Source organism: Epinephelus fuscoguttatus, linkage group LG2, assembly GCF_011397635.1.
Source record: "Epinephelus fuscoguttatus linkage group LG2, E.fuscoguttatus.final_Chr_v1".
NCBI classification, from domain to species: domain Eukaryota; kingdom Metazoa; phylum Chordata; class Actinopteri; order Perciformes; family Serranidae; genus Epinephelus; species Epinephelus fuscoguttatus.
In genome coordinates this window covers 39,174,964-39,193,984 of record NC_064753.1, presented here as the reverse complement: position 1 = coordinate 39,193,984, position 19,021 = coordinate 39,174,964, and the positions used below count along the sequence as shown (strand labels likewise).

The window sequence follows — 19,021 nt, the reverse complement described above, 5'->3', positions numbered from 1 at the left end:
CTGTGATTGGTTGAAATATCAGCCACTCGGAAAAACGTTTCACAGAGGGAATTTTTCAAATCGAGAAGAAGCGCTCTGTGTTCACAGGAAAGGAGTTTAACAACACACACAATGCAGAGACCAAAGTGAGTATTACCGTCCTTTTACATTTAGTTCGATAAACGGCTAGCAATAGACAGCTACTAATTGTGTTAGCGAAACCGTCTAGCTAACTAGCGCAACCTGCTAGCGTTTGTTTCGTAGAAAAAGGTGTACTAGCTTCATAATATTAGCATAGCTCACTGCTAGCTAAGGCTGGTTGACTGGCTGGCAACAGGTCAATATCGCGTTATGAGCTCACCTTTCAACCGACATTACACCTAAGGTGTCCTTGATTTGTGTTGTATCTCTGTGAAAAACGTAGTTTAAATTCGGTTATATTCATAATAATGTAGCAAATAGCAATTGTCATGTCGACTTTATGTTTTTGTTGACCATAACCTGAGAATTGTCGTTAGCAAGTGACACCTGAGCTAATTTAGCTTGTTAGCATGAATGATGAGGTGAAACGACATACTTTTTATTAGGCCTATATATTACAGAATTTTACACTACATGGCTAAAAGTATGGGGACAGGTTTGCCCTCCACATACCTGTTAAAAAAAGTTACACATGTAACGTTAACGTTTGGTCCAGGCCGGCCTGACCCTTCGAGACAACAGTGAAACAAGTCATAAAGAAATATTTTTCTGGGTTTGGTGTTGAGTTTGGGGATGAATTGAACCACAGAGTGTGAGCTAGGTATAACTTTCACTCTGTTGTCATATATACACACGAGCCTGAAATACACACACATGCACAACAGGACCTATACATGCATTAAATGGAGAGATGTCAGAGAGAGGGGGCTACCTTGGACAGGAACACCTGAACACTTAGGGGTTCAGTGCCTTGCTCAAAAGCACCTTGGCAGGGCACAGGAGGCGATCTGTTGCCTTTTCAGCTACCAGTCCACGCTTGGTCCGTATGGGGAAGTGAACGCAGACTCTCTGGTTCCCAAGCCAAGTCCCTGTGGACTGAGCAACTGCCACACCACATAAGTCATGTGTCTAATAAGATGGAATATAGCATGCATTGTTTTCTATGTTAGACATTGTGTAATTCTTATTTTCACTTATAGCAAAGGGAAGACTCCTCGGAGGCCTGGCCCCAAAAAGGCATCCAACATAGACAAAGATCCTGTTGGAGTAAGTGAACACTGTTTACTTTGTAACTACTGAAACTGAAACAATATCACACAGTCACACAGAAATGACGGAAAAACTAATCTTAAACTCAATTAACATTGTGCTAATCTTGTGATTACAAAAACATACAACACGGAATTTATGACTGACATCATAGGCTAATGAAGTCTTCAAGACCATTCAAATTAGATTTTTCTGAATTTAGATCTCTCAGCTGTGATAGCTTCTCCACAGCAGGCCTCATCTATTCATTCATCTTCATAGGTATACTGCCGTATACGTCCACTTGGAGCAGAGGATGAGGAATGTTGTGTTGAGATGATCAGCAGCTCCACTATCCAGCTACACGCTCCTGATGGCCTCAAAGCCAACCGCAATGGAGAATACAAAGAGGTAAGTGTGTTGCAAGCCTCTCTGCTTGGCGACTCACGTGAGCATGTAAAACAAATTGATCATCTATACTTGCTTTTGATCCGTCCTGATATAATCGGACACCACCAGTGTTACATTTCAACTGACCTCAACAAGTATCTGATTTGTACTTAGTTACACATTGTCACATGACAATAATGCAATAATGCTTTTTATTAAGTCAGTGATTTGGTTGGATATTTGTTTTGTGTTTTTGTTTTATTTTTTTTTTTGTGTGGTTTGGTCTTAGTTGCATTCAGAGACCTGAGACCCTCTTAGACACTATTTGGTTTAATCCATTATGATCTACATGTACTGTATGTTTTGTTTCTGTTCATCCTTTAGACACAGTACTCCTTTAAAAAAGTATTTGGTATTAATACCACTCAAATGGAGCTGTTTGAGGATGTTGCCAAGCCCCTGATAGAGGACCTTATTCATTGTAAGAATGGTAAGTGAATCTAAGGTTTTTTTGAGACATGACATGTATGATTTTTACTGTTCATAAACATAAATTGTCTTTGTGTCTTCCCTAGTGCTGAAAAGGATTAGTTTGTCAACAGAAAATTAGTTTTAAGAAAAGATAGTTGATTAATCTTTGAAGTCTGATTGGGATTAGTATTGTTGCCCAGTTAATACATACTCTCACACATTAAGTTTTTACATAATATAGCACCAGCATCAGCCCTAATCCTCTGTGTAAAAGTGGTTATGTAATTGTGATATTCTGTGTTTTATAGGACTGCTGTTTACATATGGTGTTACTGGAAGTGGTAAGACCTTCACCATGACCGGCTCACCTGGGGAAGGTGGACTCCTCCCTCGTTCTCTGGATATGCTCTTCAACAGCATTGGCCCCTTTCAGGCCAAAAGATTTGTAAGACTTTCATTCTTTAATGTTGTTGGTTTCTAAAAAAAAAAAAAAATGTATTACGTGTCTGAAGAGTGGTCGGACATTGACTTGATTTGTATCAAATCTGCATCAGGTGTTTAAACCAGATGAAAAAAATGGGATGGAGATCCAGGATCAAGTTGATGCTCTCCTGGAGAGACAGAAGCGAGACAGTCAGCAGTCTGTGCCCAAAACGCCGTCCTCCAGGTAGCTATGAGCAACTTAACTTCACGTTTTATTTTATACACTATGGTGTGACAAGTATTGATACATTTAGAGAGAACTGCATTTAAAGTACATGTTGACTGCTGATAAAGGCGTTGCTTTTCTTCTGGTTCATTTTATTAGGCAGAGGCCGGACCCAGAGTTTGCAGATATGATCAGCACAGAGGAGGCATGTAAATCTGAGAATGTGGATGAAGACTGCTGTTACAGCGTTTTTGTGTCCTACATTGAGATCTACAACAACTACATCTATGATCTCCTTGAAGATGCTCCATTTGACCCAATCAGACCAAAGTAAGAGACAGCTTTTCACATCCGTGTATGCTCTTTGAAACACAATGTCAAGTTGAAGGGTGGTCTGTGTAAAGCCTATTTGTATCCAGGTTTTTTGCAAGGCTGTTTAATGACGGCTGGGACACAGTGTTATATTGCATCATATCACTGGGGTACAACACATGTGCAGTAGAGTCTGGTCTACATACCAAATGACTCAATTGCTGCCACACTGGGGTGGGGTCAAGGAGTGTGTCCCAACCTTCATTTAATAACCTCAATTATTTGTGGTGCTTTTCATGTATGAGATGGCTCTGTCCATAAAGTTTGTTACACCCACTGTAACCACACAGTTACACGCTACTAATGAGCACTACAAATGGTTTTTCTAGTAGAGGTGCAACCATGCATTTCTGCATTACAAACACTTTGACTGTGTGTGCTGAATAAGTTCATTTAGACATTTTTTTGTGTTGAGAAGACGCACTTTTAAAAATCTTGTTTTTGTTAGGTGGCTGGGTGGAGGCACGCCTGTACGGAACAATGAGTTCATGTATGTGGCCAGTGAAAGAACATGACGCAGTACTCTGTTTATTCATAGTCATAACTTGGCTGTAGCTGCTGTCTCATAGGTCGTCAGTGCATTTCCATCCCATTAATCCAAAGCCCTGTCCATAGCATAGGAGTACCTTTCTAGCTCTGTGTCATGCTGATGGCTTAAAGGATTGGCTTCCTGCTGTTACTGTCAGTATGGAGACACATAACGTCCCTGTATGGCTCAAGCTTTATGTGCATGTGTCTGTGCCCCTGAATGTGCCTGTATCTCCCTAGACTGTATTTTATTTTAGCGTTGACACTAACATCAAGTATGTGTCTTTGTAGCTTTTGCTGCTTGTCTTACTAAAGCGACACATGATTATGTTAGCGACATTATGTTGATTCTTTCATTAACTTGTTTCAGAGCGCCTCAATCTAAGATTCTCCGTGAAGATCAGAATCATAACATGTACGTGGCTGGCTGCACAGAAGTTGAGGTCAAATCTACAGAGGAGGCTTTTGAAGTCTTTTGGAAGGGTGAGTGGTTAAAAAACGTTCTTCTTAAATACTTAAAGCCCAGTTCAGACCAAAGATTCACAAGGACACAATTTGAAACAGGCAACTACTTGAAATAAGCTGTTTTGCAACGTTCAGTGATGGTGAACTCTACTGTTACGGTTGTTATTAATGTCATACTGTATTAAAGTTGCTCTGCTGTGTCTCCAGGGCAAAAGAAAAGGAGGATAGCCAACACTGAACTGAACCGTGAATCCAGTCGTTCCCACAGTGTGTTCACAGTAAAGCTGGCCCAGGCACCACTGGACGCTGATGGTGACCACATTCTACAGGTGATATGCAGCTCCAAACTCACATGTTGTTGTTTTTTTTAATGTTTAAATGGCTTATCTGTTTCTTTTAATGATGAATGATTATGCAAAGAAAGCAGGGGAATCATTTCTGATATTTAATTTAAGATAGAAAGGTTGTGACACATAGCAGCCCAAATAAATACACCTCATGTGTTACAAAGGTTCCCAGCCAATGTTTGGTGTCGCTAACAGCTTGTTAATAAATTGCAGGATAAAAACCAGGTGAATGTGAGTCAGCTGTGTCTGGTTGACCTGGCAGGCAGCGAGCGCACCAGCAGAACCAGAGCAGAAGGAAACCGCCTCCGTGAAGCAGGTCAGGTTTCTGTGGGCTTCTGTCTTAAATCAACCCGAGGCATTTGCTTTTTTTAAATTTTTAATTCAGTGTGCAGAGACCAAATGTCTCTAGTAATGTCTCATTTACAGGCAATATTAACCAGTCCTTGATGACACTGCGCACATGCATGGAGGTCCTGCGTGAAAACCAGATGTGTGGAACTAATAAGGTTTGTATTTCATGACCTTTTCATCACTGTTTCATCATTTGATTTAACCATTTCTGTTTTATTACAAGAGTCTTGTTATTCATCTTTGTTGTTAGCATTGGTAATGTTCCAGTAAGTGCACTTTTGCAAAGCCTCTATTTTCTTCCAGATGGTGCCTTACAGGGACTCTAAAGTTACACATCTGTTTAAAAACTACTTTGATGGAGAAGGGAAAGTCAGGATGATCGTGTGTGTCAACCCAAAGGCTGATGATTACGACGAAACCATGGTAAGAGATTGTATTTGTGTTGCAAAATGGCTTGAATAATAAAATCTTGTCTCTTTAATCTCATTTGATTTCCCAGAGGAAAATCATGTCATCCTTTGCACGGCTGAACTATTATAGCAGTTGCTGGCTGGTTTGCCATCAAAACACTAACCCTGGTTTTGTTGCTTTGCCCAGCAGTGTCCCCCCTGATTTCATCCAAGACTAGTGCTGACACTTTTGAAACTCAACAAATTTCACAGTTGAGCTTCAACAAGTCAGCGAGTGTATTTCTTTTTTATTATTAGATATTTTTTGGGGGGGCATTTTTTGCCTTGACAGGGCAGGACAGGACAGAGACAGGGACAGAGACAGAGACAGAGACAGACAGAGAGAGAGAAACAGAAACAGCCTTGTACATGGGGCGCCTGCTCTACCACTAAGCCACCGATGCCCCACCGAGTGTATTCCTTTTTTTTTTTTTTTAAGATATTTTTTGGGCATTTTTAAGCCTTTAATTGATAGGACAGACAAGTGTGAAAGAGGGAGAGAGAGGGAGTGACATGCAGCAAAGGGCCACAGGCTGGATTCGAACCCGGGCCGCTGCAGCAACAGCCTTGTACATGGGGCGCCTGCTCTACCACCAAGCCACCGACGCCCCACCGAGTGTATATCTAATGGTATTCCACTGTGTGTGCTGCAGCTGGTGATGCGCTTCGCAGAGATGACCCAGGAGGTGGAAGTGGCACGACCGGTTGACCGGCCAATCTGTGGCCTTGCTGCTGGGCGCAGACACAGAAACCGGGCCTTCAAGGATGAGCTGTCACGCCGTCTGGAAGAGCGAGGAGGTCCCAGTAACGCTGGTAAATCATCCTCAGATCTGTACTACTGGCTCACTGTGCTCACAGGGTGCCTGCAGGTCCTTAAAGTCTTTAAATTCAACTTCATGAATAGTGCTCAAATAGTGCTCAAAGGTCATTAAGTAGTCTTAAATTTTAGTTTGTGCGGTCTTACTTGCCACAAACATTTTATCTAATTTCATTTATTCATCTTTTAATTTCTTTTTGTCAAAATGAGTTGAGATCTTCTGTATCAACATCCACATGTGATGCTGCAAATCTTTAAACCCACCATTGAACCTAATACTGTGTTTTTACTTTATACCTGCATTTACCTGTTAGCAAAATGTAGATTAACCTTAATCAATCCATTAACCATATTCCTACGTTAAACCTATCTCTGCACGGGACTACATGTATGTTCTACTAACCTCTGTACTTAAGTGGGATTTATACTTAGGCGGCAGACCCCACGCCTTAGCCTACACATGTTGCCTATGCCGTTGTGAGCATTTATACTTGTGCGGTGGTGTGTCTGTGTCACTCTGCAGTTACACCTCCAAAACACTAATCAGTGGCAGAGTTTCTGTGAAGTGCTGTAATGTTTAGTTGATTGAAGTACACAAATTGGCTTCACTATAATTTGCAGCATTTACAGACGAACACTTGTCTTTATCTGGACACATTTTTCCCACAAATACAACATGCTAATGTTATTAGCACAAGTCAGTGTTATTTTACATTGTATAAATTAGCTTAGCAGCGAGTAATCTCTTTTTCTCTTCTCATATAAAACCAGGGATAACAGAAACATTTGCAATTAAATTTGGATAATAATTTTCTCGACATTTAAGTGTCTGTACCTGTATTTACTGTACGTTACTAATTCTACCCGAACTTTTTCATGACTTATTCACACACTAGATGACCCGGCTCTGCTGAGTCAGCTCATTGAAAGCCTCCCAGCCATGCCTCGTTGTGAGCTGGTGGACCCAGCTGATGATCAGACGTTGTCCCGCCTGATTGAGGTCCTGGAGAGGAGGCAGCGTGTCCGTAATATGATGACAGAGCAGTTCAACAAAACTGGTATACACCCATTTTCTACACTACAAATAAGTGTTGGGTTTATAGAGAACCAGCCACTGAATTTATTGTTTTTAAAGAACAATATTGTAACTTTGGAAGTTAGATTTTAATTACATTTCAAGCCAAATGGCTTACGGCTTACATGAATGTGTTTTCTCCCACAGCCAACACACTGAAGTCCATGCTTCAGCAGTTTGACAGTCAGCTCAGTGCAAAGGACACGTTCCTCCATGATCAACGGAGCAAACTGAGCGAGAGGGACCGAGTCATCATGAGCCAGAAGGCAGAGCTAGAACGATTAGAGAAAAAATCCAAAACGCTGGAATACAAGGTGTCTCCCTCAGCTACAAAACTCTTATTCTGCTCTTTTTATATTTGGTTTGAGGCATTTTAAACATGTTTTAAATGTGATGATATGTGAGTTCACTTATGTTTAATGTTTTGACCTCTCTCTCACTGTAATGGTCCTCCTTTTCAGATCGATATCCTGCAGAAGACAACAGGCATGTATGAGCAGGACAAACGCTCACTTCAGCAGGAGCTGGAGACGCGGGAGCAGCGGCTACAGAGAGAGCTGTCAGAGAGGAGGCGCATGGAGCATCGCATGCAGGGCATCGTGACAGACACCAAACTCAAGTGGGAGAAGGAGTGTGTAAGTGGAATTACTGATAGTAGCCCTACTCTTTTTGCTTTATATATTGAGGGCTTGATCATACCTACTTGTGAACAAGAGGCTTGTGCTTGTTACAACATGAGATGTAAACATTTATGTTGTCCTCCTCTGTTGAGCTGTAACGTTAGCAAGCTCAATGGTGCTAGATGAGCTTGGACACTTTGTTTTGCACCATGATATGCCCTGGAAAATGAATACATATCTTTAGATTGACAGGTTTATTTTTCTAATATAACAGCAGCATTTAGGGAGCCTTGGCTGTCCCTGAGGTAAAGAATACCTGAAGTTATTGCAGACTTGTTTCTAGTCAGTATTTTTTTTAAATAAAGACTAATTAATAAATGACAATAAGTCAATATTCTTGTCAACCAGTTAATTTATCAACCACTTATATTGTTTCCTGCTGGTGTTTTCTAATCAGGAGAGGAGAGTGAACGCCAAGCAGCTGGAGATGCAGAACAAGTTGTGGGTGAAGGATGAAAAGTTGAAGCAGCTCAAGGCCATCGTGACGGAGAGCGGCGGCGGCGGCGGCGGCGTGTTTCCCACTGAGCGTCCAGAAAAGCCTGAGAGACCTTCGAGGGAACGCGACCGCAACTATGGCCAGAAGAGATCTGCCTCACCATCGCCACTTCCTGTGAGTTATTTACTCTGTCATACTGCCTGTTCCTTCAGTGCGCACTTCGTCACTCTTGTATGAAACTTAAATCAATGTGGAAATTTGCATGTGAGTAATCGTTATGATCTTAAACACGAAGCTTCATATGCTTATATTTATACTCAACATCTTCTTTTCTGTATCACGCTGTTGTTGTATCTGTGTTCATCTGGTGTCCCTAACATCACAATGCTTGGCCCCATTCCTTCATCACTCTTTAGGACTGCAGCCAAACTCCTACCCACCATAATCGAGCCAATGTTAGGGCAGTTAAGGATGCTTACCCCACCTCCACCACCTCCTCCTCTTCCTCCTCAGCCTTTCCCTCAGTAGCCTCCTGCATCTCTAATTGGGAGCAAAGGCTCCCTGTAGACTCAAGCAGCCAAGCTAGGCACCCTGGGACTCCCCAGTACAGGAGCCGGACTCCCGCTTCAGGCCTCATCACCAGCAGCGTGGGCCGCAGGAGAGGCCAGCGTTGGGTCGCAGAGACTGAGGCCCCTGCTACAACTCTTGTCAATGGGCTAAACCTAGAGGCAGGCATAAGGGTTAGTGTGTGTGCGTGTGTGTTAAGAGTAGATGCCCTTAAGGATGTGTGTAGTTTATCTCTGTGAGCCTATAGTCTAAGCTTTGCCGTAGTGTAGAGCTGCTCCCGTAGTGTTATCAGTAGATGTCTGCTTGTTTAGAAGTAGAAATGCTGCATTGGTGTAGGCTGGTGTTTCTCTCATCCAGAGGCAGCCGGATCTGTCATGCTTGTGAATCCTCTTGACTTGCATCTTAAGCCTTGTGAATAGTTACATCATGTATGTGCATAGTTTGTAGTATTTCCTGTTGCCAACTGCTCTTTAGAACTGCTTTTTCATGTATTATATCATCACACATTTCAGTAGCACCATTTAAAATGACAAAACCAGACTATCATCACTAAAATAAACACACAAGTAGTCATTTCTCCAAGAAAATGCCGTCACTTAGCAGCAGCAAGACTGATGCAGACAGTAGCATATTTATTAACCCGGTATTCGTCAAAAAACAAACCTAAAAATGGGTTAAGGAAACCTAAAACATCAGTGGACTCTTACAGCTGCAGTGTTGAGGCTTGATTAGTCTCTCTGTAGAGTGATTTGATGTGGCACTCAGCGCTGATGATTTTCAGTGTACTTGGCTTGCACAAATGTCTTGAGTGTCCCACTTTTAACAATTGCTACAATCAAAATGTGGCCATTTAGTTTGGATCTATTTTCATGTCTTCATGGGACTGAAAGGCATATTGCTGGGTTTTGGGTGCCCACATATGTGAGTGTACAAATAAACTACAGCCTCTACTTGACCTAGAAGTTAGAATTGGTATGACTGTACACACGGGGGCCAAATCACCAAATTATAATCTGCAGTTCTTTACAGTACTTGGCTTCTTCACATATATGCAGATGTGCAGCTGTTTGGTCTGTTTGTCCAGGCCTGACTTGGACCTGTGTTTTGCTTTGTGTCATAAAATTCTAGTTTACCTAGTCTGATTCCAGACTTCTGGCTTGCTCTCAAAAACTTGATGAAAAATGAAGTGAAACAAAACAGCAATTCAGTCTGATTATCAGTCTGAAATCAAATCTTCCATCCTCAGCAGGCCACACAGAACTTTGAATCAGAAACAAAGTAGTACGGGAGTTTCTTGTCGACCTTCTCAGTTCTTTTGAACCAGAACAGTCTCCATCTTATGTCTGAGGGCCCAGACACACCAAAAGGACATCAAAGAACAGGTGGCGATGAAGGCTGACTGTTGTATCCCCTCACATCGCCTGTGTCTCGGCCAAAAAGTTGCACTTGAACACACAGCAGTCAACTAGCGCGTACATTCCGTGCTTGCACGAGAAGAAATAACTAGGGATGCATGATATTGGATTTTTTGCTGATGTCTGATATGTAACAACTCATTTGACCGATAATTGATTTTGATATATCCAGTTTTTTCCAGACCTAATTTTAGGTCTCTTCTGTAGTAGAATTAACATCATATTATGCATACATACTGTTGTTGTGATGGCCCACCAGCAGATGGAGACATGAAATATGAAGCTTTTCAATGTATGCAATATTCATTCATTAAGACAAAGCATGTTTGCCCATTCTGATTTTTAGATTCTGATTTCTTCATTTTAAAGACTATGGCTAATGTGCCGATATTATCGTGCATCCCTAGAAGTAACTCTCCATAGTCTGTATTCATAATTCAAAAAGGGAAACCTGAAGACCAAATGGACAGATTCAAGATGCTAATTAGCCAGTTAGCGCTACAACAACAACAACAAAAAAATCTTTCCTTATATAACAAGTTTTTTTTTTATCTCTTTAGCAGTTTGTTTGCTTTCCTCACTTCCATTTTTCCTCTCGTGCACTGAGCTGAACTGCCAGTTAGAGTAATTTCACGCCATTTACCATGCTGAATCAGCAGAAAAAAGCCACCAAGGGCCGAGTGGTGCCAACGGTGTGGGACATACTGCAAAAGCTAGGGTGATGCTCACCAACCGTCCCAACATTAACCAGCGGCTAACTGTTGGCCTCAGCCAAAGATTTGTCTGTATCAGCTGCCATATTGAAATGAAGAGATGTTTAAATCCTGCATCAGTCACCTGTGCTTTAGAATACATCTCTAACCTGCAAACCACATCAGTATTATGTTTGCATATAACCTTAATTGCTAGACCAATTTCCATACCACTCCTGTGCTTTGCATGTTAATTCTTCTTCACTCTGCTGGGCTATTTTTATTAATGCAGTGTGTTTTAATTACTTTAGGAAAATGTGTATTACTGGAAGGCCAGAATATCATTTGTTTGGGATGTGAGCTACAATACCTTGGAAACACTTGTTCCCCCTGAAATTCTAAAAATTAATATATATAAAAAAATCTCTAGTGGGACATGATATGTCCCTTGTGGACTTCCAGTAGCACATTTATTTTCAACACCTTACTAACGATTCACCGTCACTACTTACCAGGGTTGGAAATTAACTTTTTAGTCCACCTGCCACTGTGGCTGCTGGATTCCAAAATCTACCATTCAGCTTGCCAGCTTACCATTGTCTTTTTTGGCTGGTGAGTGAAACAAATCTTGCAGCCACTTGCATATTTTCCCAGCATGTGGCTGATGGCTAATACTAATTTCCAACCCTGCCACTAACCCCCGACAAACTTTCAACGGTCCCTGCTGGTGTCACATGTGAATAACTTCCTGGTTTGTCTCTCTCACACTGGGATCACCAGACGGCCCCTCCGGTTCATCCAACGCACAGGCGCTCACACTCTGCGGGTGGGGAGAAATGGGTAGACCACAAACCAGCTTCTAATTTGGATCTAGACACTGTCATGCAGCCAATCATACCCAATGCAATCAAGGTGTCGACCCCGAACGAGAAAGCTCTGTCTAAATGTCACAAGTATGTACTTAGACATCAAGAGCTTGCCTCAGACGGGGAGATCGAGACCAAATTGATTAAGGTAAAATCACTTAATTGCTTAATTTGAGACTTGATTATTTTGTTTTGCATGAATTTGACTTAATCACATTCTGTGGGATTTCACATTGGGGTCCTGTTTTATATATGACTTGAACACTGTTATGTTTTTCGTCATTGATTGTGAGTGTGTTTCTCTTCCTGTATTCTCCTTTTGGACATGTGTGGTTTTGTTTTTTATTTATTTATTTTTTTAAATCTTCAGGGCAATGTGTTTAAGACCAGAGGCGGAGGACAAGCTGTTCAGTTCACTGACATTGAGACACTAAAACAAGAGTGTGCAGCAGCATCAAGGTACAGTATTTACTACTGCAGGTTGTGATATTTCAGTGTATATGTGCAGAGCAATATGACATCACCAAGAATACAATTACATGAAACAGATGTTAAAGGGATAGTTCAGAATTTTTGAAGTGGGGTTGTATGAAGTACTTATCCATAGTCAGTATATTGCCGACAGTAGATGCCAGCCGTTGTGCTCCCGGTTTGGAGAAGCAGGCTGGAGTCAGACAGTCCGTTCGATAGGAAAGCCATTAACGGCTTCAGTTCCCCATCTATGCTCTCGTCAAAGTCACCAGACTCCATTGACACAAACGGTCATTTTGGCTCACTGAACACAGGAGCTGCTGGTCTGCTGCTGCTTCGATCAGTTAGTTAGTTTGTGTTACTGTGTGACTTTATTGAATCCAAACTAACCCTTTTAAATGCCAAAGTCACACAACAACACAAACAAACTACCTGTTTGAGGCAGTAGTAGACCAGCTTCTGTGTTCAGTGATGTCAAATCACTGTTTTTATCAATGAAGTCTGGGTTTGTAGAGATAGATAGAACTGCTCCAGTTCCCCATCGCCGTTGGACAGCAAGGTAAAGCAGTGAAAAAGATTCTAAATTTAGCGTACATTTAAACCGATACTGATTTGTCTTAGGTGAAACCTTTTGAGGTAACAAACACACATTTTGTTGCTGACCCCCCTCCACAGCTTAGGTTCTGTGGTGGTCGTCTTGCTGCTTCTCCAAACCAAGAGCGTGCTGACTATCCCAGTAATGTTCCACTATATAGGTTTATATGCTATAAACCTAGTTTTAATGTATTTGACAGCATCACGTAATGATTGCAGGTCCAATCATATCTTGGAACATAAAGTTAAAAGTATATCTGATATGAATTTGATTTGTATTGTCACTTTTGTTAGTGAATTTGAGTTTTAAAATGTATTTATTTGCCAGATACTTTTGACCTTGTAGATAGAAATGTCACAATTTAGTGGTAGTAGTTTAAAAAAAAAAAAATCACTTATTTTTTTCCTTTTGTCATTAGCCACAATTTTTGTCATTTGCTGCAATTTCCCACACACACAAAAAAAAACATAAAAATGCCGAATTTTTTATCGCAATTTTTGACAAAATTGTCCGCAAATTCAAGGTTTTTTTTGCTGCGAGATCCTGGAGGGACTGATTAGGCTCTCATTCATTGTATGCGGTACAGCTACAGACTTTGTACCCTGCAACATCTCAAGTTGAGATTCACTTCCCTGGTTTCTAGCTTTGTGAGAGAGTAGCTCATGCAGGCAAATATTAATTGAACTTTCAGGCCACAGAAATAACATATTTAAATACTTAATTTAGTTGGTAATCACCTTTAAATCCATGTTAAAACTTTCAGAGATTATAGAGTCACTCATTAATCTAGCCTTTATGTCTTACATGATAAATGTCCATAAATTCTGATACCTCTATTAAGTCTTTTGTAAAATTAAGTTCAAGTTTGATGAATCCATTTTTGTCTTTAAAAACTGACAAATACCCTTTTTTGTTTCAGTCGTAAGAGGCGATCAGGGTCTGGAGAAGGACCAGCTCATATGGAGGATGTAGAAAACAGGGTAAGTGCTCAATTAATTAAACTCAGATTTCAGCAAAAATATAAAAGAACTGTTAAACTTTGCTCATGCTTCCTGGTCAGTTAAGTGTACAATTACTGTATCATTTATTACAGTCTTCAACATGTCTCCAGGTATCAATAAATCAGGCCTTTAGCCAATTATTTTTCAAGACATTTTTTAATCTAATGAGAATTTCTAATAATTTCCTCCCATCAGGCTCCGGTGGCAAACACAAGTACAGTCCTCGGGTATCCAAAGTAAGCATATGAAAGCGTGTGTGTGTTGATGTGTGTATGCCCCATTTACTGTGTTATATAGGCTACATGATTGAAGCTGTTGCCCTGGATTTAAAATTTGGGCTTTTTTTGTTTTCTGCCTTCCAGACGCAGGAAGCCTTAAGACACTGAACATATGAAGGAACTATCTTTTTGAAAACATGCAGCAAGACTTTGCGGAGCAGTGAAGGGACCGCCGTGTGAAACTATGCATCTTTTTGAGAGTCGGGGCATTTTTTTCTATCATGACTTATCTTATAACTAATTAGGGTGCAATTCTAATTTAATCATAGTCGAACACAGCATAGAATTTTTGGATTGTTATTTGCTTGATTAGTGTGCTGTTTCCTTTTTGAGTGCTTGAATAAGACGAGGACATGTTGAGTAGCCAAATATGAATGTTTCGTGCTAAATTTAATATTTTGTTACTTAACCTTTTCACTGCCTTTTTACTGCTACCCAAAGATTAGAATATTTTTTTTTACTGTATAGTGTCATTGCGTTTCTCTGTGTGTTATACATTTATTGGATGTTACACTGAGCATATGTTGGATTACAAAAAATAGAGTCCAGAACAAAGTTGTCGCAGAGTTAAAATGTGTAGACCTGTAAATATCGAGCTGCTAAGTAGGTTTTGCTGAAATCAAGCTCTGACTTTCTGTAAATATTATGAAGCTTTTTGCATTTGTTTATTGAAACAACTGAGATGTGTAGCACACTACTCTTTTTGCTGTCATTAAATTTATTTGAACACCAAGTCTTGTTATTATGATTTCTTTAATTGTGAACTGTGTTGTAACTGAAGAAGGGTTTAAAGCCTCCATCTGTAAGGCCGTGAGCATATCCAGACCACATCATTTTTCTTAACTGAGTATCCTACTTTACTCCTGAGTTTCCTGCATAGACTAAAAATAATGGACTTAGCAACCGTGATGTCACGTGTTGGTTTTTGGACTCCCATTTTGAAGTCTTGAGTCCTGCATTTTGGCCGTCGCCATCTTGGTTTTTTGAAGTGACCATATTTAGGCAAGAGGCTGGCGCTGTGGAGGAGCGAGGGGTGGATCTGAGAGAGAGGCCAAGGACACTCAACAGACTGACAGTCTGTCACTCAATGCGGCCCGCCCCTAATTTTGCATAACGCAGAGCCTTAATAAAATGTACAGATGTCATGAGTGCTGAAATTTAGCCTGGTGTGACCAACCTGATGATGTTAGCTCAACATTCTGTTTCACTCTTTCAATTTCCAGAAATCAGAATTCAGTCGGGTTCAATCATGCATCCACACTGTTGTTGACAAATTAAGCAGCCAGTCAGGGACTGCATTGTAGTTTATGGCGTAAAATGCAGGCCGCAGAATGCAGAACCATGATGGCAGCTCAAAGCAACGAGCGCCAACTCTATCAGTACAGTAAACACAGCAGTAAGTGAAGTTACTGCAGAAATAGAGTCAATAGCAACAATTACTGCTAGTTTCTCTGAAGATAAGATGTAATTTGCCATTCCTCCAACTGGCTCTGTTGATGATGAAGATGTTCCCTGATATTTTGTCACACTGACTGGCTGAAGGAATTTGTCTGTCAGGGTGTGGGCTCTGGCTCACTGAAAGTGTTTGGGTGGCAGTGAGTCCAGACATACAGAGAATGACACAGAATGTTGAGCTCATGTCATCAGGATGGTCTCACCAGGCTTGTTGAAATTAGCTATAGCCATATACCATAAAACTGTTTTTGTACCAGGCTGTAAAGTTTTTTTGTATTTCTGCTGTGAAGTTTGACATTTTAACATGGGGGTCTATGGGGATTGACTCTCTTCTGGAGCCAGCCTCAAGTGGCCGTTCAAGGAACTGCAGCTTTGGCACTCTCAGTTGGCTTCATTTTTCAGTCCTGATTAAGCCCAGCCCTTATTTTGGGAGGATTACATTTTTGGGCTGGAAATATATATTCTAAAAGATTTAAGTCTTGACCATTTGACCATGTAATTAGCCAACAACCCAGTGATTCATTTTTTTAATAGCAAACATAATGGATGTCAGAGGTGAGATCTGACAGAGTTCACATCTTAGAAAGTTCACAAAAAGTTCTATATTAATTACGATTGAGATAGGCTACAGCGTTGACGCAGCTGAGAAAAAAATGGATAAAAATGAAATTAAAAAATGAAGAAATAAGTATTAAATAAATAATGTGTCACCTCAGAAAATTAGTGTGTTGATAAGTTGCAATTTTCATATATATATATATATATATATATATATATATATGTATATATGTATACAGTACAGGCCAAAAGTTTGGACACACCTTCTCATTCAATGCGTTTTCTTTATTTTCATGACTATTTACATTGTAGATTCTCACTGAAGGCATCAAAACTATGAATGAACACGTGGAGTTATGTACTTAACAAAAAAAGGTGAAATAACTGAAAACATGTTTTATATTCTAGTTTCTTCAAAATAGCCACCCTTTGCTCTGATTACTGCTTTGCACACTCTTGGCATTCTCTCCATGAGCTTCAAGAGGTAGTCACCTGAAATGGTTTCCACTTCACAGGTGTGCCTTATCAGGGTTAATTAGTGGAATTTCTTGCTTTATCAATGGGGTTGGGACCATCAGTTGTGTTGTGCAGAAGTCAGGTTAATACACAGCCGACAGCCCTATTGGACAACTGTTAAAATTCATATTATGGCAAGAACCAATCAGCTAACTAAAGAAAAACGAGTGGCCATCATTACTTTAAGAAATGAAGGTCAGTCAGTCTGGAAAATTGCAAAAACTTTAAATGTGTCCCCAAGTGGAGTCGCAAAAACCATCAAGCGCTACAACGAAACTGGCACACATGAGGACCGACCCAGGAAAGGAAGACCAAGAGTCACCTCTGCTTCTGAGGATAAGTTCATCCGAGTCACCAGCCTCAGAAATCGCAAGTTAACAGCAGCTCAGATCAGAGACCAGATGAATGCCACACAGAGTTCTAGCAGCAGACCCATCTCTAGAACAACTGTTAAGAGGAGACTGCGAATCAGGCCTTCATGGTCAAATAGCTGCCAGGAAACCACTGCTAAGGAGAGGCAACAAGCAGAAGAGATTTGTTTGGGCCAAGAAACACAAGGCATGGACATTAGACCAGTGGAAATCTGTGCTTTGGTCTGATGAGTCCAAATTTGAGATCTTTGGTTCCAACCGCCGTGTCTTTGTGAGACGCAGAAAAGGTGAACGGATGGATTCCACATGCCTGGTTCCCACTGTGAAGCATGGAGGAGGAGGTGTGATGGTGTGGGGGTGTTTTGCTGGTGACACTGTTGGGGATTTATTCAAATTGAAGGCACACTGAACCAGCATGGCTACCACAGCATCCTGCAGCGACATGCCATCCCATCCGGTTTGCGTTTAGTTGGACGATCATTTATTTTTCAACAGGACAATGACCCCAAACACACGTCCAGGCTGTGTAAGGGCTATTTGACCAAGAAGGAGAGTGATGGAGTGCTGCGGCAGATGACCTGGCCTCCACAGTCACCGGACCTGAACCCAATCGAGATGGTTTGGGGTGAGCTGGACTGCAGAGTGAAGGCAAAGGGGCCAACAAGTGCTAAACACCTCTGGGAACTCCTTCAAGACTGTTGGAAAACCATTTCAGGTGACTACCTCTTGAAGCTCATGGAGAGAATGCCAAGAGTGTGCAAAGCAGTAATCAGAGCAAAGGGTGGCTATTTTGAAGAAACTAGAATATAAAACATGTTTTCAGTTATTTCACCTTTTTTTGTTAAGTACATAACTCCACATGTGTTCATTCATAGTTTTGATGCCTTCAGTGAGAATCTACAATGTAAATAGTCATGAAAATAAAGAAAACGCATTGAATGAGAAGGTGTGTCCAAACTTTTGGCCTGTACTGTATATATATATTTTTTTTTTGTTTGGTGGGACATGTGAGTCCCAAATCTCAAGAATGAGTGATGTGTTGTATCATTTAATGGCTTATAGTTCTTGTAGAGGTTGATCACTTTGCACTGGGTCATTTTAGTTATATTTGGCCACTATTTATTTTATCTGTCTGATACCAGTGACTACTGTTGCCCCCCTTACTGTATTATATGTCTGTGTTCTTTTGTATATTGTAATAAGCCTTGTTGTTAAATTGCTTGCCCTCTGCCGAAGGTTGAAGGTGACATGGTATAATTGAGCACATGTACCAAATAAATCTCAGTAAAGCAAAAATAAGTATTTTTCATGTGCATTATTTTGTGTTTGTGTGATAAAGAAGACCTTAATCAATAACTTAAGCCATTCGTCATTAATATTTGACACATTTTAAAGAAAGTATGAAGAAGTAACTCATTGGGACAGAAATGCTGCTGCATAACAGGAATGACTCTTTTAATTAATTTTAATGGCAACAGGACTTCCTGTCAAATAAGTTACATAAACAGCCTAAACTCCACAGGCGAGAGGTCAAACACTCATCTCCTCCAACTTTCTGTCAAAGCCACAATGACCCACTCAGCCTGAAGTCAAAGGCTCATTTTAAGGCTAAGCACACAGTTAGCCTTGCTGACAAGTCGACACTCTGGGCCTGTTTGTGCAACAGTTTGGGCTGTCAGTGGGTGAGAAATGTCCAACCAAACTACACAACCAGGTAGCAGCGTACACTAGCAAGACTGTATGTTTTTCTTCTCACTGCTGCTGAAATCCTGTGAGCTGGAGCTCTCTGCCTGCACTCTGGTTGTGTAGAATTCCAACAACATGTTTCAAATGCTTTGAGGATGTCGGTGTTGCAAATATTGGGTGACAGATTGTTGTAGCGTCAGCTTCTGGGAACACTGTGTCATCCAATACAAAGTGCTGATTGTGAACAATTAAAGTATTTACAGAGCAGAGCCACTTCTTTCTTCTTTCTCCCTGGTGATAATATTTCAGTG

The 19,021-nt window shown here is 40.8% G+C and overlaps 1 protein-coding gene across 6 annotated transcripts; it reads left to right on the top strand.

The window, feature by feature from the left end:
* The first annotated feature begins 36 nt into the window (after window positions 1-36).
* Window positions 37-14,850, top strand: LOC125899192 (kinesin-like protein KIF23). Of its 6 annotated transcripts, XM_049593273.1 has the most exons (24): window positions 37-125; window positions 1,161-1,227; window positions 1,492-1,620; window positions 1,984-2,089; window positions 2,379-2,515; window positions 2,625-2,737; window positions 2,879-3,049; window positions 3,540-3,581; window positions 3,990-4,102; window positions 4,292-4,413; window positions 4,645-4,747; window positions 4,858-4,937; window positions 5,086-5,205; window positions 5,885-6,044; window positions 6,945-7,106; window positions 7,271-7,437; window positions 7,585-7,758; window positions 8,201-8,413; window positions 8,656-8,979; window positions 11,694-11,927; window positions 12,150-12,238; window positions 13,765-13,825; window positions 14,042-14,082; window positions 14,209-14,850. In XM_049593273.1, exons 1-24 carry the CDS (start codon window positions 112-114, stop codon window positions 14,222-14,224), a joined length of 2,958 nt encoding a protein of 985 aa, XP_049449230.1. In that variant the 5' UTR covers window positions 37-111; the 3' UTR covers window positions 14,225-14,850. The 6 variants fall into 6 exon arrangements, with proteins under 6 accessions (XP_049449230.1, XP_049449238.1, XP_049449256.1 ...); XM_049593281.1 differs by lacking the exon at window positions 3,540-3,581; XM_049593299.1 differs by lacking the exon at window positions 8,656-8,979.
* Window positions 14,851-19,021: the final 4,171 nt, after the last annotated feature.